Raw genomic sequence first — 24,662 nt, forward strand, 5'->3', positions numbered from 1 at the left:
GGCACAGAAAAAAAAGAGAGTGTGTGTATGAAGGGAAGCAAAGCATAATTTATGTTCCCTCTCCAAAGGACAGATGGAAAGAAGCAGAGGAGCAGGTAGCAAGGAAGGAGAGGGAGTTTAGTTCCATGCTCAGTCTCTGTGCTGAAGTGAGAGGTTTTCCACCTCACAAATTTTCTCTTGACATGCTGGCACTGCTTAAATCCCTTATTTATAATCAGCAAGACTGCCATGTGGTCAGTGAGAGCTGTTCCAGCTCTGAGTTGCTGCAAATAAACTCAGAAGCTGGCCCATAGTGTGACATGTACAGATGTTTCCTCTTTCAGAAGGGAACTATGCCTCTACAGTCACCCAAATTGTTTCCCTCTTTGTCAGGGAATGAAAAAGCAAACCTAGAGATCATCCCCTCCCTTCTGCCATGAAACAGCAACAAGAGAGGACATCCAAGCCTCCTGCCAACCCTCTGCACCTTGGAGCTCAGAGGCACATTCCTTATTGGCTGTATCACCCATGGTATTCAGCCCTCTCTGCCCTTCCCTGACCTTGTCAGTGCCCAGCCTACATTTCCATCACAGCTACATTTCCACCACAGCTACATTTCCCTGTTTTCCTTTTCCCCTCCCTTCTCACTATGCACCTTCCCTAGCAATCCTTCCCTGAGCTTTTCTTTCAGTTTAGTTGAATCAGTGATCTTCCTGCATGCCTTGTTCATATGTCAGGTCCCTTGCAGTCTCTGCCATTTATTTTCATGCCACAGTTAGCCTTCATGCATCCTCCAAACCCTGTCTCTGGCTGCAGAGGAAGGTCCTAACACTTTCTCAGGACATAAACATTGCCTCTAAGAAGAAAGTCCAGCAAACCTTGAGTCAAAAACACATATGCAAACAGCCCATAGGAGCAGCAGGTAAGCAAAAAGATGGTCCACTATCAAACCTCAATACAAATGGCACTTGCCCTTGCCTTGGCCTCTTAGCCGAGGTCTGCAGTTGCAGCCCAGGAGGCAGGAGGGTGTTGCAGCTAATTCTCTTTGTCAGCACTGAATGAGAGGAAAACAATAAGGCACTGTCAACTCATGCCATTTCTTGGTGCTGGCAGAAGTATTTATTTTTTTTCTCCACTAACATGGCAAAACCTGTTGGTGAAGCAATGAGCAGCATGTTCTGCACAGCACAGCAGCCACAGAAGGCAAAGGTTGAAATGAGCCAGGAGCAAGAGAAAGCAGTGATGAAAACCTCCCTGGTTGCCAGAGAGGCCTTCATGTGGAGAATACCACTAGCCACCAGCTCTTTTAATGTGGCATGGGAGTTGTTCTTAGGGAAAGCAGAGCTCAGATGGGTCTGCTAGGGCAACAGTACCATTTACACACTACATATTATCTTCAGCTGGGCTGTTTCCAATGGGTGGAAAAAAAAGAAGATGAGACTGAGGCTGGAAGAGACCCTAGAGATCATCTAATCCAACCTCCCTGCCCTGGGCAGGGATACCTTTCAATTAGATCAGGTTACTCAAGACCCCATCCAACCTGGCCTTGAACATCTCCAGGAAAGAGGGCATCCCCAACTTCTCTGGACAATCCATTCCAGAGTCTTGCCACCCTTGCAGTGAAGAATTTCTTCCTTTCTTTGTGACAAACCCCTCCTACACAAATGCTATAAACTCAGGGCATTTTCAGCTTTGTACCTGCCACCCACTTTCAAAAGGTCAGTCTGCCAGTCCTTAGGGATTCTGGAAAACTCAGATGTAGATCTTTCTGTAGGTTTTGTTCTTCAGAAAGTTCACCAAGGTACATCATCCCTGCCACCAAAAAAACCCCACCAAACAACAAACAACCAAAAAACAACCCAGGCAAAACTCAGGCCGTGCATAGGGCAGAGTTACATCTGTTCAGTTCTGACCAGAATCCACTCCATTTCTTTTGTAGCACTGAGTTTGTCAAGTCAGCTTCCCTAAGTAGTGGAAGTCTAGCAGTCCTCGGGGGGACAGGGACATGACAAGACACATTAGAGACATGAGTAAAATCATAAAGGTGTGACTTCCAATATCTGCTTCTTCAGAGCTGAGTGAAGCTGTAAATAAAGGCACCATTGCCCTTTCCTCTCTGGTGAGTGAATGCTCCCACTGGAAACCCTGCAGGGGCACACGTGACAAATGCAGTTTATCGTATGGCTCCAAGACGTGTCATAGGTTTCTGCGAATTACTGCAGCACATGGATAACCCCAGGATACACACACAAACACTCCAGTTACACCACTGCAGAGCAGCATGAAACTTGTTGGTTTCTATTTTTATAAACCCACACTGTTAGCTCAGGCTCAACCCCACCTTCTCCGTGTCATGACAAGCAGACAAGCAGCAAACACCGTGGAGCGTATCAACTTCCACCTGTCCTGCGACCAGCCAGCAGGAGGTTGCATGGAGTAAATAGCACATATAAGAGAGAGGAAAGAGTTGTAGCATCTTTAGGTGGAAAGTCATGTTGTTTAGGCTGGGAGGGCTTAATATGCATTTTGAGTTCGCAGACAGTGATCCCGAACAGTGTGTTCAAATAATAGGTTGAATTCTTGTTGAATTTGTACTTGAAAGCATCTCAGGGAGCATGGGAACTGAGCTACAGACCTCTCCCAAGCACAGTTTCTGGCATCTGAAGAAAGTGCAGAGAGCCCATGGCCTATTTCCCCTGGCACCCCTCTCTCTAGAAGCAATCTGTTCTGGATGCTTCCAGCCAAGCCTCACCGTGTTTCCCCAACCCCTAACTCCACGCCACATCTTCCACTCCTTATCACCCATTCCTCCTTTGATCTGGGCTTGTGAAAGCTTAATGTTTGTTTTATCTAATGTCGCTGCAGATGCTCACCTTGTACCACCAAAAGCTACTGTTCACACAGTAGTGATGTCTGCAAATCTGTGGGGCATGGCAAAGAAAAGCAGACTTACAGCAACTGCAAGCCCTTTGCTTGGGAAGAGCTTCAGCAAAGGCATGGCACACGTTGGAAAACTTCACCCTCTCATCGACCATTGAAATGCTAGTCCAGATTCCCAGAGCTTAAATTCTCGTGGCTTTGACCTGACTACCTCCTGTTAGTTTGCTGTAGGCAATCACAAAAGCTTGTGAAATGAGAGATGCTTAGGTCAAGAGGCACCAAATACTATGTTGTGGGGCTCTGAGGCAACTCAGCTTTGCATGTCAAACTGGCAGCATGTGTAGGACTTTTGGATCCTGATGAGACCTTTCACGTCATGGATTTTCTACTGCAACCTGCCCCATGAAAAACCACACAGCCTAAAGAGAGAAGTTGCCAGAAGCACACAGAAAGACCTGTCTCTTCCCTAGGTGGGTAGAGCTGGTTCTCCATCACATATATATAAAGGCTTGTTGAGCTAATGCCTCATCCACAGAAAAACAGCAAGAGAAAATGTGACAGATCTTACCAATGTGAAATATTCTCCTACCTTCGTCTCACTCCCACCCTGCCTCCCTATCCAGATGCAAGGTGGAAACATCTTAAAGAGATACCAATCCACTCTGTGGAAGCTGAGCTCTCCCCTGACCTCATCATAACCTGATGTTAGGGGGACACCCTCACTTGCTTAAACATCATCTTGTCCTCCTTGCTTCCAAGCAGGAGCAGCTGTTCACACCTTTGTTTGCTTGACACTTGCTGTTACCCTTTTTCATACCTGGCTTGACAGGTAGAGCAACAGGGATGAAGCCAGTTGCTGGCAGGGTACCAGTGCTCCTCCAGGGCCACAGTCACAGTCTGTGTGTCTTGTCTATATACTTTTCTTTACTCTGCTGGCTAGGCACCCACATTTCCAGATGGAGAGCTAAGAGGCAACACTCCTGTGGGCAAGCTGCTGCTGACGCTGCAGAGCCCCACTGTCTCCCCACGAAGCATCCGATGCTGGTCATTGTCTGATGTGGCCTCCCAGGCTAGAGAATAATGAGTACTAAATGAGTTTGTTCTTTCTAGACAAATTATGCTTTGTCAGTCACAGGTCACTTCATACCCATCTTGTTTGGGGAGCTCCATTGTTGTTGCCTCACGTGAATGTCATTTAGATGCACATGTTCTGGCTGATGGGTCTCAGGTAAGTGATTCTGCTAGTGGTCAGGCATCTGCCCTCTGGCAGGTGGGCAGTCACTTGTGAGCAGGTCTGAGGCAGAGGATGCTTCAACACAGCTGAACTCTGGTCTAGAGAGTCTGCTTTGGGGCTGTGCACCCCACGGTTTTGTGTGGAGCTGAGCATTCCTCACTCCAGTAAACTCTGCTTGGGGGAACAGGGAAGGGCAAATAGACAGTGCAGGCCAGAGGAAGTGCCAGCTTCTTCTGCAGGGTGAGCACATATATTTTTCTTTCCCTGGATATTGTATTAAAGTATAGAAGCACATTCTAACCCTCAGGTGTTAAACATAGGCTTATTTTATCCTCAGGGAACAAAAATCTCTCCTTTTTTCCCATTCAGTGGCAAATTTCCCATGGGTTTGTCTGGCCACAATGTCTTTGCCCATGATTGGTGTCGCCTTTGCTACTGTTTTATCCATAGATCTGTTTGTAAGTAGGTTGCTAGAGTCTAAAATTAGGCCAGACACATATCAATAACACCAGATAGAAGGAATAATCTGAAAAACAGCAAGACCTTTTCACCTGTATATACTTCAAAGAACATCAGCTTTGTCTTTCAAACTAAAGCAGTATCACAGTATCGCAGTATCACAGCATCCTCCTCATTAAAAGCAATCCAGCATCCTCCTCATTAAAAGGGGAAAAGCCTTTGCCAGATATTTTAGCAGTGTATCTTTGTCTCTTTCTGGGCCTCTGCAAAGGCAAGCTTGGTTCCCTGCAGTAGCAGATCACCAATTCTATCACAATGGGGATCACATTTTAACCTGGATGCTTTCTGACAAGTGTCTTCCCCCCTTTACCTACATCTCAAGCACATCCCCATTGTCTTGCCTGTAGCACCCATGAGACAACTACACCAATCAGCTCTCTACAAATCTAAAGGCTCTATTTTCATACTTCTTTAAAGTGACAAGAAATGCTGACCTCAAGAAACCGTGAATGGCCAACTCCTTAATTCATCTTCTTTGCCTGATCTCCCTCTATGGAAGCTAACCACCCCCACTTGTTTACCTTGCTTGCAGATCCCCCATCAACCTAGAACTGCATTTTGAGCATCTCTGCTTCTTGTTATAGTCCCCAAAATCTTGTCCATGGTAACCCCAATTTGCATGCCCCCACCTCTACGCGGCGGGAGGAGAGGATGAGGGTGACTCACCCAGCCTCGGGATGTCCCTTGCCAACCGATTGTTTGTTTGCTTGACTGTATTGTTGAAGTCCCGTTGCCACAGTTGTAACTATACATTTTTTTTTTTCCTCTCTCTCTCTCTCTCTCTTTTAAATATTACTATTTATGTGACAACCAGAAGTTCAGTTTTACAAAGAGATGCTGTTGTGGGCCTCTGTTACTCAGCTGGCTCAGCGTCAGTCCTTTTTCCAGGCTGTGGTCTCTGTGCTGCACACTGAGTCAGAGGCAGCCCTGCACAGATTTCTTTGAATTGTTGGTTTCCTCCCAGCGACTCTTGACTCCCTGCCAGCAAAGCAGGGCGTAGCTCATTAATTTTTTTTCTCTCTTTCCCCCCCCCACCCCCCTTTTCGCTCTCTTTAAAGGCAGACTGATTCATAGTAACTCCTTTAAAATAGAGTGGAAAGACACCACCCTCCCGCACCACCGGAGGAAACTTAAACCACCAGCAGGTCACTCCCCTTCATTACAGCTCTGCGCTCCAGGACACCAGCACTGCAGCCCAGCACTCTCTTGCTCCACAGGTGCCAGGACCAGCCTCAGTCCACACGGTAAGACCTGGTCTCCCCAACGTTGCTTCCCTCACTCTCAGCTGCTCCCTTCACCCAGCACCTCCAGCTTGCTTTTCTCCTCTGCTCCTCCACTGCTCTTCAGCTTGGCACATGAGCTGGCTACAGGACGCACCTTAACCTTTCAGCTTTAGCTTTGAAATCCAGCTGTGTTTCGGGGCAAATCGACACTGCGAGGTACCTTGGTTGCAACCATAAGCTGCTAGCAGCTGCAGTGTAAGTGTTGCCTCCAGGGCATGTGCAGCCAGGGTGCAGGCACAGCGTGCCCAACCTGGGCCAGCCCCGGCGTAGGAGCTGCCGCACGCTTTTGGAGTAGCATTGTTTACAACCGTGGGACAACGCCTGCTTGGAGTTAGGGCTGCTGGCTCAGTCTTTTTGGCTCTCACTTGCGTTTTTCTGCATATCTCTCTTCCCGCCATCGGTAGTTTGCTAGGCTTTAGTTTTAAAGCAAGACCAAATGATTCCAAGTGAAGCTTGAGAGGCCTCAAAGGTGGAGACTTCAGGGTGCAATGGTGACGACCTCTCTTTTTTTGTGTTGGGGTTCTGGCTCCTGAGGCTGAAGCCAAGCCCCAGTTCTTAAGCCAAGCCACAGGATGGGTAGAAATGCGTGCCACGCCTTCCTCGGCAGCACAGCCCCTGCGTGAGGAGCGCTGAGAGTTGCAGCGGGGCAGCAGTGAAATTGCTTGGAGCACAGCGTGGTGGGATTCGGTGGGGGGAGGCACTGATGGAAAGTGTAAGTCTGTAGAGAATGTCAATTCTGGTAATTCACCTGTCTTTTTCCATGCCATCACCCCCTCCCTTCCTCCCTCTTCTTCACTAGTTCCCTCATTTCATCTGTCTGCTGTATCTTGTGGTCAAATCTGAACTATTTTGAGGTCTGAGAAAGGGACTGCGGCAAAGCCAGTTTGCTGGCACCAAGCTTTGGTTCCTTTTGCAGGAGCCCATCCCGCCCCTGCACAGTTTCGTGTGTCTGAGTGAGACTGAAACGGTATTTAGCCCAGTCTGTCCCGGAATGGTGGGGGCTCGGGCTGGTGCTGTGGACAGTTACTAAATGAATGACCAAGAAGCTGAACTGAACTTAACCTTGTGGCAGAAGTATGGATTTGGGGAATTTTGAGGTCCTGTCTGGCCCTATTGCTTGTGGCTCGGTCATGCAAGGGTGGCTCTTGCCTGAGAAATGGATGTGTTTGGGTGGTGGGGAAGCTGAGACGGTGAGCAGTCAGCAATCAGTCTGGGCAGGCAGTTATCTTGGAAGTTTCAATTTACTATGACTAGCAACAAAAATTGGTTTGCCCCCCACGACAAATTAAAAAGCCATGTCCACAGAGGAGCTTTCACTCAAAAGCTATGAATTCCTCAAGTCACCTCAGAGAGCAGCTTTGCCCAAAAACTGCCCACTTGACATTTCTGGACAGAGTGGGATTCTTTTGTGAGCAAACATACAAGAGGGAGCTAGGCACGGAGGAGTGTGAAAACTTGGAGCCTATTAGTTATTGTTCCTATGATAACAGAGGCTAAAGCAGCTGAGTGCCTCTGCCCAGCCCACCTCACACAGCTGCCAAGCCTTGGGGCTGTGTGCACTGTGAGAGTGCAGGCTTAAAGGCAGCTTGTTTCTGTTTGCTCTTTTGGGGATCAACATAGGAAAAGGATTGAAACTGAGGTATCTTACTGGCACTGCAGTGCCTGGAAGCACATGCTGACATGCACCTCCTTCACTGCACATCCACCTAAGGAGTTCCTCCCAGTAGGTTCCCTTGGAAGCTCCCCTCAGCTATGAGTAACCATTCAAACACGTGGCACAGTCTGAGCCATTCATCCAGGCTATCCTGTGAGAGCTGGGCATCTCCACCAGGCACATTCCATCCCATGCTAGACAGTTGAGAGAGATGGACACATTGATAGAGGAGGGACTTAGGAATTTGGGGTGAAATGCTCAGTTTTGGGCAAGTGCCTCAGAGCTGCAGGATTGCTGGTGCTCCCCAGTGCCCTACTGAGGACACACAGCCCTGGGCTTGGAAAACTGGCCCTGCTGGTCTTTGAATTTTGCAGTGTGCAAGCAGTGCAAGTGCATTGGAATTGCTGCTTGGTGGCCTGGGGTGGAGCAGAGGTTGTGTTTTGAAACAGTTCTGGAAGATCTGCTGATAACAGCCAGTGGTTTTTCGATAAAAGACCCACCTCGGGGCCTTGTTTATAATGAGATGGGGAAGATTTGCTGCAAGCATGAATCCTCCTCTCTATTCATCACCCTGCCAGCTGCAAGGCTGGCACATGACACCCAGTCTGTGCCTGCTTGAGTTTCCTCAGAGCTAAAGCAGGAGTGGTGGGGTACAGCCCACTCCCATGGGACTTCACAGACCCCATCAACCCCATGTGGCAGCTGTGCCACCCCTTCCATGGCACATTTCCACTTGCTTACCCCTCTAGTTCCCTTTGGCTTCACAGGGTGGTGAAGGGCAAGGTACCTGATCCCATGCTGGGATTTGCCCTCGGATGCTCAAGTGCCCCAAAATGCAAGATACAGCACTGCTGGACCCCTTTGATCTCCGTGGACCCCCTTGCATGTACCCTTCAACAGGGAGGTGACAGCATTGTTACCCAACACAGCACAGGGCAGGCTGCAGGGTGTGGCACCCCTAATCCCGCCCCCCGCAAAAAGAAGGAATGAAAAAGGGCTAAAAGATGAGGTTTCTTTACCCTTCCTTCAAGACAGGGAGAAGTAAGGGACTCAGAGCTACTCTTTTACCCCTCCAAAGCAAGGGCAAGGAAGGAGATTTCCTGCCTGAAGATGTGTTCATGTTCATGGTTCTGTGGGTCTTTTCAGCTGAGGCAAAGCAGCATGCACAGAAAAGGAGGCTCTTCTCCATGGCCCTGCTCTTTTGACAATCCCTGCCAGGGCTGATAACTAATAGCTAGAGTCCTGTAATACTGGCCTTGCTTACATGTGCTGAAGAACTAGCTGCAATGTGACTGTACAGATCCTCTGTTAGATCCAGTCCACACCCAGTCATGCCACAGCATGACACAGGGGCCAGCAGCAGTTCCCCATATGAAGTGCCCAGAGGGAAATCTAGAATGCCTCTTTTCTTCAGCTGTTGCACTGCAAGGATAGCAGCAAAGCAGAACATCTGGGGACAGCCATCTGGAGCATGCTTTCTTCAAATCCTTCTGGGATGGTTTTGGAAAGCACCTTCTTAGCTAGAACAACTGGACAGTGAACAAAGGAAACTGGTTAGATCTGCAGTTCTGCACACTCTCCTCCTCCTAAACTGTGTGCAGCAGGGCAGAGAGAACATGGAAGCTGCTCCCTGAATAAGACCAAAGGGAGCCAATACCTTGTCATGCAGGTTGGTTGGGACAACTCAGCTCCAGAAACCACTTTCCCAATGGACTGACCAGTTTGACAAGCTTGTAACTCAGATCTATCCCCTTTCCCTTGTGAAAACTAGTCTGTATTGTAGGCATGGGGAGACATTGGTGATAAGAGTCCAGGGACAGATCTTGGGCTTGGTCATTGCCAGCCATGCAAAGAAACACAATGAACTATGAGCGCTGGAGTGGCCAATGGCAGGTGAGCAGTGACTCATGTCCAAAGCTTCTCTCTTGTGGTGTGGGGCTGTCTGGCAATATCTTTGGATTAGAGGATATCCAGAGTGAGGACCTTCACTGTCCTTTTGCCCTCACAAGGCAGTGTCCTCAAGCCAGGAGAGTTGTGAAAGCAGCTGCCATAACTAGGTCCAGTGTCCACATTCTTCTCATTCTGGAAAGATAACTCCCCTGTAGGCCCCAGCAAGCCTCTTGGAAAAGAACAGTGAGATCCATGGGAGCAATAAGGAAGAGCTGCAAAATGCTCAGAACTGGAAGCAGGCTGGTCAGGTGATTGCTGAAGGGACCACTACTGAAAGCAGGCTGGGCTCTAAGACCGGTGCAGCCGCTGATTGTGCCAGCTCAGGCAGCTGAGCCAGCCAGCCTCTAGCAGCTGCAGCTAGGACGGTGTGGTGTGCCCTGACAATGGGAGTACTTGATGCCTCGTGGAAAGCCATTTCCACGTGTAAGATGAGCTAGAATGACCCTTACAGGCTTCTGCCAGCCCATACTAATCGCACCTGTAAGAAGCCCTTTTGAAGGCAAATGGTCGTTTTACTTCACAACCACCCTGCCCAGAGCACCAAACAACTCCAGGCTGCACAGCATCCTCTTGCTTCTGCTTTGTACTTGTGCTACTCCTCCTTCCAGTCTTTCACTTGTGCACTGTGGGCTGAAAGAAGGAGCTATCAGAGAATTTTGCAATTTAATCCTGCACAACCTTTTCTAAACTGGCTTGCAGGAACAAAGTGTGAGGCAGGCTGACCCAAATTCTGGTACTCTTTAGTTGCGTGAATCACATTGACCTCCAAATCTCATAGTCTGTACTGGAATGTTGAGAGGTTTTACAGTCTTGAGAGAGAGGGATGCAATCTGATCAGGAACCAATTCTTTATCGACATTGCCTTGAAAAAGGGGGGGAAAGAAAATCATTACAGAACTTTCTATGCAGATCAGAGAATTGTAGGTTTAATTTAAGGATGCAGCTAAAAGCACAGCTGATGTGGGCTCCACAGACCTTCCACTTCTATCTAAAAGCTGTAGCAAGGAGGAAAAGCAGAAAGTACCACCAGACATGATCTGTGTGCTTTTGCTCACACCACACTGTAACCTGAACTGTGCTGTTGTACCTGTGAGATAGTTTCTTCCACGTGAGTACTACCAGTGTCAAAGTCTCATAGATCTGTATACATCCATAAGGAAGCCATAGAATCATAGAATTGTCAGGGTTGGAAGGGACCTCAAGGATCATCTAGTTCCAAATACCCTGCCATGGGCAGGGATACCTCACAGCCACATCCAGCCTGGACTTAAAAACCTCCAGGGATGAGGCTTCCACCACCTCCCTGGGCAACCTGTTTCAGTGTCTCACCATCCTCATGGTGAAGAACTTCTTCCTAACATCCAATCTGAATCTACCCACTTCTAGTTTTGTTTCATTCCCCCTAGTCATGCATGAGCACACATGCAAAGAGCCACATACTCATACATGGTCCAGCTCTGCTCAGAGAAGCCACAGATGCACATGCCCATTCACAGAGGGAGCTGTGCAGGGCTGCAGATGCACATCCCTTAAACCACAACGTTGCTGTCAGTCCTCCCACAAGGGTTTCTCACATTTCTTAGCTTCTTGTTCTGAACCCCTGCAAGTCTCAGCAACTCTGGTGTCTCATTAACCAGCCCTGGGACCTTCCAACACTCTAAGGGTTGAGGATCCTTCCCACTGTACCTCCAAAGGTGAGGAGCATTGCTGTCTTGCTCAGAGCATAGCTCTGAGGTCCCTTTCCTCACCCCTCCCTCTCACTCGCCACTCAGCAGTCCCAGCTCTTCTTTGGGGTGTCTAGTGTGAGGAGTGACAGTATTTCCCTCCAGCAGCAGCTGCTGGCTGCCTGCCAGGCCCAGGCAGCCGTGGCTTCCCCTTCTTACTACCAAGCGAGCTTTGGAGGTTCAGTTGATGTCACGTGGCCGAGCGCTCGAGGGCGGTTTCTTTTGGAGAAAATGCCAGTTTCTCACTGTCTGCCCTAGGAGCTCTGATATTTCCCCACTCTTGGATGAATCATAAGCATGAGAGCTGGAAAACCCTCGTGTGTCATCTTTTGTGACTCCCCTTTGTATCTCTCAGCGAGTGGAGGTTTGTTACCAAGGGTGGATCCTTCAAGGCTTTTTCTGGTCCCCCAGAAATGATTCACGTGCCAGGGCTTTACTGCTCCCCTGGGAGGGCAATTCCCCTGATCCTTAGAGACCAAACCACCAGGAAATGCTTTCCAAGGACCAGACAGAATCTTTCCTTTAATTGAGCTTATTTTCAGTTGTAGCCCCTCAGGCTTCTCTACACTTTCTTTTTGCTTGACATCATCTGGCAATTTTACAGCCTTGCTGTGCCCCATGTAGTCACCCCAGACACCACCCATGCATGCACAAGATCTTCCCTCTGCCATAAACCAGAGGATCCAAAGGTCTCTGTGTACCCATGCACACCTCTTGCCCAACCCCTTTCCTGCACATGTGAAATATCTCTCTAGAGGCAGCACTTTACTCGTCCACATGTCTATAAAAGGTAAATTGCGTCAGGCTGCTCTGGCAAAGTGAGGTTATCAACAGCAGTGCTGGCATACAGTGGTTTGTGAAAGTCTGGAGTCAGCAAGGACTCTGGATTCAGATGGATCTGAAGCAAGAAACAGAGCAAGGTATGAAAGCTAAAAGATCCTCCCCTCTGGTTACTTAAAGTTGTCATAGTAACAAAGTGACGGCTCCAAAGGCACCGTACCACCAGCATATCGCAGAGATCTTCACACCTTGACATCTTCCCAGATAGGGGTTCATGCTTGTATAGCACATGATGACAAGGCCTGCAGTTGTAGCAGGGCAAAGATGCATTGAGGACCTCAGCCCAGTCAAAAAGCAGATCTACAAATCCTGCAGAAGGTCTTGTCCCACCTTAATGTTTCCCTTACTGGCAGCATCGTGGCATCATTGTTGCATGTCTGTTGGCTTTACGCTGTGGAACGCACCCATGACAGAGGTAGCAGGCTGTGGCTGTCTCAAACAGCATCAAATAGTTTTCATTTTCTGTCCCATCCTCTTCAATTTCCCTCTCTCTTTCCAAATGGCCTTGTCACTGGTTTGAACCACTAGTGTTCCTGATGTGACTGTGCCACTTCAGACAGTGGCCAGGTTCACATTCCTTCTCTAAATATTGAACTGCCATCATCAGAGACAGAGTACCAGGTGAGACAGACCACTGGTCTAATTTACTGCTGCATTCCTCATTCTGTGGTGGCAGCTGGGGAATTTCTTTCATCTCAGTCGATTTCAATCCATGGAGGATTTTGTTGACATTCTGGCCTGAAGCATTTACTTTTCCCTGAAATGAATCCTTCCTCTGTTGAGAAATTGAATGTATCCTGAGTTTTAGAGGAGTCAGTGGTCACCAGGGTGCTCACAGGTGGTGTGATTTAATGTCCTCTGCCCCCTGGGTACTGTTGGCTAATAGATATTATATTGGCTCAGTTCTCCTCTCAGCCTAGCATCTCTCACAGTATGCCTCACCAAGTCACCCAGGGAGAGGTAGTCCCAAGCAGGAACCTCAGCTCACAGAAGAGAATGGGAATGGAAGTCAGATGAGCTTCATTGCTTAGGAATACTTCAGATCTGGAATATTTGTGATTCAGTGGAGAGTGCTCTGATTTTTTTTTTTCATCCCAAACAATCCAATCATTCCTACAGAAACATCCTGTACACTTAACCCTCAGTGCACTTTCTGCTAGAAGCAAAGGGCCACTGCCTAATCTGACTTAACCTCTTCAACAGCCAGCTCCCCATATTTGAGAAGCTATACCTCTGGCCTTTGTCATATCTCCAAGTGGCACCTTGCATTCCATCCTGATACTTTGCTAAGCAGCAAATCAAGCCCAAGGACACACTTCTTGAGATTTGCTCTCAAGATAGTGGGATCAAAGCACTTAAGTAGACAGGGGTGATATGGGTGGCCACACTTTGCCTGCATGAGAAGACTTGGCCTTAGTTTTTTTAATGGATAGTGCTTGCCTGCTTGAACTTGAAGCAGGGTGCAGCAGACCTGTGTGGCATTGCCCAGTGTGTGTACTCTTGCATGGTCAGAGAAATAGTCTCTACAGAGATAAGAGTCTGTCATGCTTATCAGTAGGCTTGCTTGTCTTTTCTTTTTTTCATGGTGCTGAAAACTGCTATGGTGATTGTTATTCATGGTTATTGTTGGTGTGGCTTGTTATTTCTCCACATCCATCATCCAGGAAAAGGAAACTTGGTTTGCTGTCAGCAGTGCAAGATCTTCTCTTGACTCATGCAGGCTGTTCAACAGGTGTGTGACCTTTGCTTTTTCCCCGCCAGACTGCCCAGCATCAGTAGTCATTCTGCTCTCATGTCTCAGCAATGTTTTCCTTGGCTTAGTGAGGGTTTCTTCTCTGGAAAGAGAGGCTTAATGTAGGATTCACAACTTGCTTCCTTGACTGGATCTTAAAAATAGTAGAATGGTTTAGGTTGGATGAGACCTTAAGAATCATCTAGTTGCAACCCACCTGCCTTGGGCAGTGACACTTTCCAGTAGATTGGTGTGCTCAAACGCCCATCCAGCCTGGCCTTGAACACTCCTAGGGATGAGGCATCCTCAATCTCTCTGGACATCCATTTTCCAGTGCCTCATCACCCTGACAGTAAAGAATTTCTTCCTAATGTCTAATCTAAATCTGCTATCTCTCAGTTTACTCCTTGTCCTATCTCTACACTCTCTGATGGTATCTCCTCATCTTTTCTGTAGGTCCCTTTATAGTACTGGAAGGCTGTTCTGAGGTGTCCTCAGAGCCTTCCCTTCTCCAGGCTCAAAAATCCCAACTCTCTGAGCTTTTCCTCACAGAGGAGGTGCTCCAGACCTCTGATCATCTTTGTGGTCCTCATCTGGCCCCACACAAGCAGGTCCATATCTTTCTTGTGCTGGGCACCCCAGAGCTAAACACACCGACAGCGTCCTGAACATTTGCAGGGCTGAATAGCTGTGGTTTTGGGAGCTTTGGGGTGAGTCAGTGGAAAAAACTGGCTGCTCTAGAAAGGCTAAGACTGACTCATAGCCCAAGAAAAGCCCAAAGAGTGCCAAATCCAGCTGCAGTTTAGGTAGGGGAATGGGAGAAAAGGCATTTGCATGCAACTGTGTCCTACTGCTCCAGCAATGTGACCCCACCCTGTAGCAGAGAAAGATGTCTCATGCTTAACAAATGAAAAGAGTATCCTGTCAGTTCCCAGTGCTCTGCCAGCTTCTCAGTCTAGTGGGAGGAAAAGTCCATGCCTGTAGCATTGCAGTACCATCAGAGGCAAAAATGACATTCCAGTGCCGTTTGTTCACCCGCTTGCCCCTCTGGGATTGTTCTTTAGTGTTTTATTTTAAAAGGGCAGGGAGAGATGAAGGAAGGGGAAAGGGAATGAGTAGAGAGGGAGGCTTGTGCTTTAGCTCACAAAGAATCAAAACTCTGAGCACATATGGCCCCCCAGGAGAGTTTGCATTTGATACTGTGTGTGTTCAGGGAGAGGTGCTGACGTTCTCAGGAAGTAGGTGCACAGAAAGCCCCTGAAGTAACACTGCTCTCAAACTGTGTGAGAATAGGGCAGAAAAAGCAAAGGGAATAAAGGATTTGGGGGTTTTCTTAGTGTATTGGTCAAATTTCTGGGTGTGGTTTGGGGGTGTTCAGATTGAAAAGTAGCACTTATCCCTCATTTTCATTTCTGACTAAAACAATTTTAAAGGACTGTTCTAGTCCTTTGGGATATCATGAAAGTAGGATTTTAGCCTTTCAAGTACAGGGGTGTTTTAGTTTTGTATTTTTTTTTTTAAATCCTCAAAAATAATCAGGGGGAAAAAAAAAAAGCCCCTGCTGAATTAGTTTTTAAGGAGACCATAGAAAAATACATTCATCTAACACAGAAGAAAGTTTTGCCCCTGTTCAATAAAGGTAAATTTCAGAGCAGGTGTATGCATGTCAATGCACTGTAATGACAAGAGCACTCAGTACAGTCTGTCTAAAGCCAAAGACATCACAAAATAGATTGAATAATAGTTATAAAGGATGGGAAGATTTGGCTCAGAAGCTCTATTCAAGGCTGCAGATACATAACTTTGGCATGTGACAGCAATAGTTTCTCAGCTCCTGGTACTGTGGTGATGTTCATATCAATTGCTGCCCTGTATTTTGCAACCCTCACTCTTTTTGTGGTCAGTAGGGAGAAAGGGTTTAACACTCATGTCTGTTGTGTTTCCATGTTAGCCCATATGTTGTATTGAGAACCTGAAGTCAAAAATAACTGTCACTACAGTAAGACAGGAACTCCTAAGAGGGCTGTATTTTATCCATGATCATCCCTAAGGGAGATACTGTGATAAGAGGGCTTGGTGACAAGGTCATCCAGGCAAATCAAGCCCTAGAGCATGAGGAGTTTAAGACACCTCAAAGCAGACAAGCAAGCCCAGCTTATGCCCAAGAAACCAGAGCTAAACACCTCGAGAGAGTATTCCTAGGTGAAGGAAACCTCTCAGTGGACAAGTTCTTGCTGAGGAGATAGGACCAATCACCAAACCTAATCTGTCCTTCTAAGGGGTGGCCTCATTTCAGCAGGAGGAGTGACCTAACAGAGCTGGTTCCCTGAGATTCCACACTCAAGGAGTTCCTCCTGGTATCAGCTAATGCTGAACTGGACAAAAAGCCACTGATGGAGAAGCCTGTCTGCCTGCTGTGGTTTGGGAAAGTGCATCCAAAGCAGTGCAAGAAATAGCTGCAGCGTTTTACAGGAATACACTCCCACACATGGCCACACTGAAAGACAGAAGTGGAGAAGGAGGAGTCACTGAGTGAAACAAACAAACCACTGCATTTATGGCACTTTACAAAGCCTTTTGTTGCATGAAAGACTTCATAAAATATAATTGTGTTGTTCCATGACAATGTTTACCACACCCTGTACAAATGGTGACAGCATCAAACCTTACCTGAGTCACCTGGACCAAAATAACTTGACAGCTAACATTAATCACATGCATGATACTACTTTTCAGTACAAGCACAACCCAGGGAAAGAGCCACACAGCCCTGTAGAACTTTCTAGGAAGCAGTTTTTCACTAGCCACAGAATAGAATCAGTAAACTCTGCTGCCTGGTTTTTGTGGCTGTACTGCATGATTACAAGTAGGTGCCTGGAAGCATGAGAAATATACTCACTCCCTTAGTGTGAGTTGTCTGCACGTTTAGATTTGTTCCTTGCATTTCATGTTTTCAGGGGAGAAGGCAGCAGCCTTAATGGAAAGTACTATGAAAGCTATCTGAAGCACATTGCCTCTCCTTTGCAATGATATGTTCAACACTGACAGCGAATCTCACAAGAAGACTAAAAGCTTGCAGGGTACAGAGGCAAAAACAAAAACCCCAACCAAAGAGTAATTTGCATTACAAGAGAACCTTATTGCAGTAATAAAGCGATCTTGGTGCCCCACGCTCTAAAAAGGAAATGGGCAGTTTTCATTGCAAGCCTAAGCATCTTCCTCTTCCCCAGAACACCTCAGTGGCTTTACAGTTCTGCTTATTCTCTTCTTCACGTAGTGGAGCAAGTAGTGGTAACCTCCTAGTCCATTCTCCATCACTGCTTAATGCCTAATGCACCCAGGAACACATGGTCCTCCACCCTGCACTACCAATCCATGTAATCAGACCAGCTGAAGGAGGCTGTGCCATGAGACAGAAAAGGAGACCAGGAAAGGAAAACTTCTCCAGACCTCTGTGAATCCTGTGGGCAAAAACTCCACTTCCTGGAGTGTAGACCTAGATTATGTCATTTTTACTTCATGTAACCACACATCAAATGAAGCAACCTCTGTACGTACTCAGGCTAATTTTAAAATGCCCCCAAGCTAATTACCCCTGCTCTACATGTCCTTGCAGACTGGTTCTTACAGGCTTTATTTAGCCTCTTGAGCAACTCCCTTTTGACAAAGATTTTTGAAAGGTTTTAGTGATGAGGGGTTTTTTTGTGACTACATGCTTCCAGAGTGGATGTAAGATCAGCTTTGTTTTCTTGCATGTAAATAAAGCTTGTAGTAGAGCTACTCCTTGATTAAGCCACCTCTGTTTTTTGTCTTCCAGAGCTCCTCCTATCGGTGACACTACCTAGAAGAGACCCAAGATGTTGGTGCTACTGGCTGGCATCTTTGTGGTGCACATTGCCACTGTCATCATGCTCTTTGTCTCCACCATTGCCAATGTAAGTATAGACTGCCCTGGATGATGCCTTCCACAGCTGCAGCCAGCCTGACATGGGAAAGGGTGGGCAGGTGCTCAGGTCTAAAGGCAAGGGACATACACTCACAGTCATGGGGAAACAAGTGGTGCTGGGTGTACTCAGGACACAGAAAAGCAGCTGGCATGGTATAGCCCCTGCTCCCAAACCGCAGAGCCAGCAGCACCTCAACACTCATCTAAGAGAATGCAGCGAGGGGCAGGGGAGATCAGCAGATGACGGTTCCGAAGAGCTATTTATCCTCCCATCTGGAGGCACAACCGGGCGCTCCGCCGTACCCGTCTGTGTGGCGGGCAGCACGCCGAAGCCTGGGGCTAGGGCTGGGGCCGCCAGCGCTACGGCCGCTGGGCAGCCCCAGCGGAGGGGAAACCCGGGGCGAGGCTGACCCCTGGCGGTTCTGCGGGGGCGGCGCGGCCGGGGTCTCCCTGTTTTCCCCCGGCACCCTTTGCTGGAGCGGATTTCGGGGTAGGGCTCTCGCTTTCTCGCCTCTCCGTGCCCTCCTGCTGCCTAGGACGGGGAGAGGACGACCTAAGCAATTTGCCCCCTAAGACGGGAACCGACTTATCATAGAATCCTTTCAGTTGGAAAAGACCTTCACAATCAGAGTCCAACTATTAGCCCTATTCTACCAAGGCCACCGCTAAACCATATCCCCAAGCACCACATCTACATGGCTTTTAAACACATCCAGGGCTGGTGACTCCATCATCTCCCTGGGCAGCCTGTCCCAATGCCTGACAACCCTTTCAGTGATTTTTAAAAATTATTATTTATTTATTCCCCCCCCACTAATGTCCAGCCTAAAGCTCCCCTGGTGCAGTTTCAGGCCATTCCCTCTTTTTCTATCAGTAATTACTTGGGAGAAGAGACCAAAACCCACCTCACTACAACCTCCCTTTGGGTTGTTGTAGAGAGCAATGAGGTCTCCCCTCAGCCTCCTTTTCTTCAGACTAAATAACCCCAGTTCCCTCAGCTGCTCCTCATAACACTTGTTCTCTAGGACCATTCACCAGCTTAGTTGCTCTTCTCTGGACCCACTCCAGCACCTCAATGTGTATTGTATTGAGGTGCCCCAAACTGATCACAGTACTCAAAGCATAGCTTCACCAATGCAGAGTACAGAGGGATGCTCCCTTCCCTGGTCCTGCTTGACTTCCCCAGTGTTTTCCCTGGAATAAATGCCTCCTGGCTTTGGGAGCCTGCATCATTTCCCACCTGCTTCAGCTATTCTTCTTCTGCCCACACATGCTTTGTCAGCTCTCTGGCTGGTGGAACTTGGGCTAGTCTTGCTGCCCTTGCAGTTTAGTTTGACAACTGGCCAAAAGAGCAAGGAAGCTGCCCTCCCTCTAGACACAACTATTTCATCATGTTTCAGGTTTGGATGGTGGGTTCTTCCACCACAGAAACAGTCTCCTCAGGACTCTGGCTACTGTGCAACAGGACCTGCGATACGCTGCCAGTCAGCAGTGATGATGAGGGTGAGTTACATCTGCATTTTCCTTGCAGTGATCAGTTTCAGTATCTGGGGTGCACAATACCAGGACTGAGTCCTGAACCTTCTCAAATCTATTCCCTGTGTGTTCACAGCTGCCCTCAAAGCCACACAAGCCTTTATGATCCTCTCAATCATTTTCTCCGTCGTTGCTCTCGCCATGTTCATTGTCCAGCTCTTCACCCTGGAGAAAGGCAAACGTTTCTACATCACTGGAGCCATCATGCTGGTTTGCTGTAAGTATGCACACCTTGTGATGGATTTGTTTGTGTACCACTGCCTCTGCAAGCCCAAGTAGCCACACATCTGCCACACATGGCCATCAGGGAAGGCTGTCAGCCAGCTAAATGTTTCCAGTGACCAAATTCTTTTCTGCGTGTGACAAAACAAAGCACTGAGGAATTGGAAAGTGCTGGGTTGTTGGTGTTTTGTTTTGTTTTAAAACTTTGTACAATGAAAATGTTTCCAAATTGTCATTAGAAGAGCCCAGGGGATTTTGCAAAATACCTTTTGAAAGACAACAAAAAGGATTCTGGTATCTGGAAGGGGCAAGGGAATAAAGTTAGACAGTTACTGCTCCTCAGATTCTACACGTTGCACCAAACTGTCTGCGGATCTTATTGCTGATTTCCTCCTAACAAAGGTTTATTCCCCATGGCATCCACTAAACAAGCCCCAAGTGTCTTGTGTCATCATCTTTGCAAGAGAAATTCTCCCATAAATAAGCCTAATGGGCAGAAGCCTCTCTCATGTGGCACAAGAGGTACATTACAACCTCGGAGGAACAGCAGTACTTTAGAAGTCCTGCAGCAATGCTGGTTTCTGTGTATTTTTCAACTCTCTTTTCCTCCTTTTTTTCCCCACAGGGATGTGCATTCTGATTGGAGTCTCCATTTACACAGCCCGGTTCACAGGAGCGATGAGAGAGTTCGACCGTCCTCACCATGGCTACTGCTTCATATTAGCCTGGATCTGCTTTTGTTTCAGTTTCATCATTGGCATTCTCTACCTTGTTCTTAGGAAAAAATAAGGCTGATGGGAATCCAGGGGAGAGGGTTGGCTACTGGGAAAGGGGAAGAATTGCTCTGCTGAGAGAACTATTGGGCCGATACACAGAAATGGCCACTATCATCACCACTGCCACCACCACAGAAAAATCACTAACAAAGCTAGAACCTTCAGAATGCCCTTCAGCAAAAAGAGGGAGAAACAGCTCCAATTGATCTAGCACTCCTGGGGCTGCTGCACCAGAAAGCTGCAAGCGACCCAGACAGCTCTTCTCCTTTTCTGCAAAGTCATGTCAGATCGTCACAAAGCTTCAAGCTCAGCAGTGATGATTGAAGAGCACCACAAAAACAAGGGCTACATCTCTTTCCCTTCCTAGAGGCCTTCTCATTTACTTTTTTGGTGTGCCTTGTGGGTTGGGCAGTGTGAGGCTTATGACCCCTTTTTTGTCTTTTGAAACATATGGGATGGGCCTTTTTGTTACATTTTATGTACATATATATATGCACATATGTGAAAGTTAAAGACATCAAATTGAGAAGCGATAGAAATCAGACTACATTCATAGTAAAATGTCTACAGAAATAAGGCAGCAATATTTTTTTTTGGCTGTTCTGTTTACTATTTGATATTTCCATAGCTGAATCAGATGCATGTAAGAAGGGCAAATCCACGGGTGTGGATGATGGACAGAGGCAGAGAAAGAGAGAGAAAGTGTGGCGATAAAGATACACAGGAACTCCTAATTACAGAGCATGAAGTTGCTCAACGGTGCACAAGCAGGGAAGGAATCACCTGAGTGTGTGTCTACACTGAAATCTTCTGTTCAGCTCCAGAACATGGTAACAGCCCTGCAAAATGGCAGATCTTTACTGAGACAGGTCCTTACCTGTAGGCAGGGTGTTTTTCCCACATTGTCATCCAGTACCTAGTATTAATTGAACCTCATCTCCAAAGCAGGTGATACTAGAGCACAGAGGAGATGTACAGAGGAAATGTAATGAGAGGTTAGGAGAAAGGAGGCAGAGCTTGTGAGTTCTGCTCTTCAGGGCTGCCCAACCTTAGGCCAGTCATTTAACCTGGTGCTTTTTTCCATCTGCCCAATCCTTCCATAAAACTATACCTACCTCCCAGGGTTGCTGAGAAATTTGGAGTCCGCTCTGTAACGCAAGGTCCCCATGTGAAAGGCTGGCAGGCAGGGGAAAGTAGGGCACTGATGCTGCTGCAACCCACAAGTTTCTGTCAGCTCAATGAATCTCAGTCACTAGTGGCATTTGTAAGGGACAAAAGGTCAAAACTTCCTGTGATTCCATCCACAACTAAAAGGCAGAGAGCATTAAAAAAATCCATTCAGGTGCAGATTGTGCATGGATGATATTTACACACACACACACACCTCTCTCTCTCTCTTTCTTTCTCTCTTTTCTGTTACATTTTCATCTTTTGTAGACTTTATAAATTGGGTGGATCTATTCTAGTACTGTATTTTGCTGTTTCATTAACAAAGGTTATTTCATATGTAGTCCTTGTAAATATTTTGAAATGTGTATTTTTAACCTTGAGGGTAGAAAAATAAAACCTAATTCCCTTTATAATAAAGAGGTTTGCTCTTTGTATTTAATTCACTTTATTTCTGTAATTAGTTGGGGTTTTTTCCCCTGATATTTAGTAACAGAGGCATTCACTGTTCTTATTGAATCAAATCTCCCCCCTCTAAGATGATGCAGAGCTACCCTGTTGTCTTGCTTTTCATTACAAGAGATTTCCTGTTCTGCTCTCACAACTCCTTTCTCAGGCTCACTACAAGCTCAAGTAGGTACTGTGAGCAATGTTAACAGACTCAGAGCCAAGCTTTGCTTCACACCCAGGGCAGCTGGAAATGTACTTTCTCACTCTGGCAGATTCTCATCTCTGTGGAAGTTGGTGCCTAAGATGCTGTAGGATTTATGATGTCTCGGATCAATCCTCAGCAGAAGTGAGTCCCAATGCAAAATCAGGGAGGTATTTGTGGGAGCAAAGGAGTTGGTATAGATGTTGCCTCCTCAGCATTATCTGGCCAAACACCTCAGCTGCTCTAGGGCTTGAGCAGAGTCCAAAGCTCAGGATGTGGGCAGATAGGAGCAAAGAGTGTGAAGTGAGGTAATGCCTCACAGGAATCAGCTGGGTAGGAAATTTTTCTTTGTCAATTAATCCACATCAGGGAGAGCTAAGACACCTGCTAATTGAAGGCAGAGCAGTGGCATGAATCTTTAGGAGATGAAGTTTCACAAGTTAATGAATTCATACATAACAGAGTGTAGGAAGGCTCACAGTGTGCAATGGGTGGACACTTGTCTTGATCCCAGATAGTTCCAGGACTCCAGCTGTGCTTCATCCTCCTGGTACTTCTGTAAGAGCAGGGTAACCAAAGACCAGTCAGGCTCTGTGGAGAAGTCTTTGGCTACAAGGGAACACTGGTTGGTGAGGCATGGGTCGGTGGCTGAGATGGGAATAAGAGCAGTCAAGGTATCAGTTGTTTGCTCCAGGAATTGGGGAGGAGTTTGAATCTCAGACTCTCTGTTTCTGTGAGGTGCATCACTGCAGGCAGCTCAGCTCTCCCGTGGTATTGGAGTAGGTACAGAGTGATCTGAAACACGATGACAAATCTCCTGTTGCACAATTCACCCAAAGTATGTGGGTATCTGGTATAAATATACACCTTGTAATCTGTTACAGCACTTAGGAAGCTTGACTGCCTTCCTGCTCAGCCTAGTGTGGAAGGCTCTAACTGGCAACCTTCCTCTGTTCCACCCACTCTTTGGCTTCCCATGTGGACCAGGCTAGCCAAGGATCAGAGGATTCAGTCCATAGAGCAAGGGGCTTCCAGCCAGCATATGCCTAGAGGTGACTACAGGAGACATGCTCCTCAACAAAGATTTAGGAGAATACAAGACACCTCATCTGAGCTCTTAGGCTAACCCACGTGTGAGTATTTGGGCAACAGAACTGGATCTATGTTCAGTAATGTCTGGGAGAAAAGGCAGTGCTCTGCCCTGTGAGTATGGTCACACAGATGACATCAAACACAATCCAAGGTGCTGAAAGAAGAGATATTGGGAGTGCTTCTCTTTCCACCTTCCAGATAAAGCTGCAGGTGCTTTTGGCATTCACAGATGGGAGTGACTTTTTTCTTCAGTTTTGTGGGGCATCATAGATTATTTCTTACTCTGGAAGTAACTCTCAGAATCAAAGTCTCATTTCCTCCACATTCTCACTGTAGAGCTTTCAGGGCCTTGATCAGATGATAGCGTAGAGCTGAGGGGGCTGAGCTGCAATTCAATGAGTAAAAGCACTTCCTAGGGCTTTGTGAGGGTGGGGGGATGTGTAGCTCTGAGAGACAGAGGAATATCAACTGACTCAGGCATTGTCTCGTTATCAAAGCACAAAAATCATATATGCACACAGCAGGGCACCTTGGGCAAGCAAGGAAAAGAAGGTGCTGAAAGAATATTCCGTGAGAGAGAGGGTTAGCATGCAGAGATTGGGGGGTGGGGGTGGAAGAAACTTCCACATGCTTCTTACACTGCAGCCAATGGCAGGTCTCCTTCATGTTCCTGGGCAATGCAGAGCTCCCTGGGAACTGCTGACAGCCCACGAATCCCACTGATGTCCCTCAAAGTTGAGGCTGCTGAGCATTGTGGGGCCACATTTAGCAGCTCCCTGGACTGAGTCCAAAGCTCTCACCAGTGTTTTTACAGACTCAGAGGGGTAAAAGATAATCTCAGCACAATCTGAAAGCATTTTCTTTTTTAGGAGCTTCTGTTTCTAAACGTCATTCTGAATCAGGAGATGCTTTATTTGCATCACAAAGAGGATGATCAACCACGCAGCACAGCAAGCAGCTTTGTGGCAAAGCAGCCAGAACGTCTGCATTGGGCATACTAGCTCTAGAAAGGGCTTGCTGGCTCTGGAAGTGAACCAGGGTGTGAGGAGCTGGGATGTTGAGGTGAGAGGTTGGGGTGAAGTGCTCAGGACCATCCCAGAAGCAAGGGGTGAGGGCACCACTCAGCCAGAAAGGTAGACTGGCAGTGATCAGATGCCACACAGGAATGGGGCAGAAGAAAGGAGGGATCAGATTTATGGACGGGAGGGAGAACGGAAGAACAAACCCTGCAGAAGACATGAAGATCATCACAATGCTGGTGGACTGGGAGAGATTTACTGGGGAGTTGTGTGGATTTGGGGACACCTGAGGCCCACTGCAGCCATCTGCCGAGCAGACAGACCCTGGTCAAGCAGCAGGCTTGCTTCCTCAAGGGAGTACCAGAGGCTTATGTGCACGAAAATTGGCTCCTGTCAAAAACTGGAACGAACCCTTGTAAGCCATCCAGCACCGAGGACACCGGAGTGCCCTCAGACT

At 47.4% G+C, this 24,662-nt stretch overlaps 2 protein-coding genes across 2 annotated transcripts in view; one reads left to right on the forward strand and one right to left on the reverse strand.

Moving 5' to 3' along the window:
* GSG1 (germ cell associated 1) overlaps positions 1-24,662 on the reverse strand; it is a 101,520-nt gene that overhangs the window by 38,735 nt on the left and 38,123 nt on the right. The gene's annotated exons all lie outside the window — the stretch shown is intronic.
* EMP1 (epithelial membrane protein 1) lies at positions 17,618-21,204 on the forward strand. The gene is made up of 4 exons (XM_009902432.2): positions 17,618-17,730; positions 19,142-19,244; positions 19,354-19,494; positions 20,125-21,204. The coding sequence occupies exons 1-4, from the start codon at positions 17,653-17,655 to the stop codon at positions 20,286-20,288; spliced, it is 486 nt and encodes a 161-aa protein (XP_009900734.1). The 5' UTR covers positions 17,618-17,652; the 3' UTR covers positions 20,289-21,204.

Source organism: Dryobates pubescens, chromosome 15 (assembly GCF_014839835.1).
Source record: "Dryobates pubescens isolate bDryPub1 chromosome 15, bDryPub1.pri, whole genome shotgun sequence".
In the NCBI taxonomy this organism is placed as follows: Eukaryota; Metazoa; Chordata; class Aves; order Piciformes; family Picidae; genus Dryobates; species Dryobates pubescens.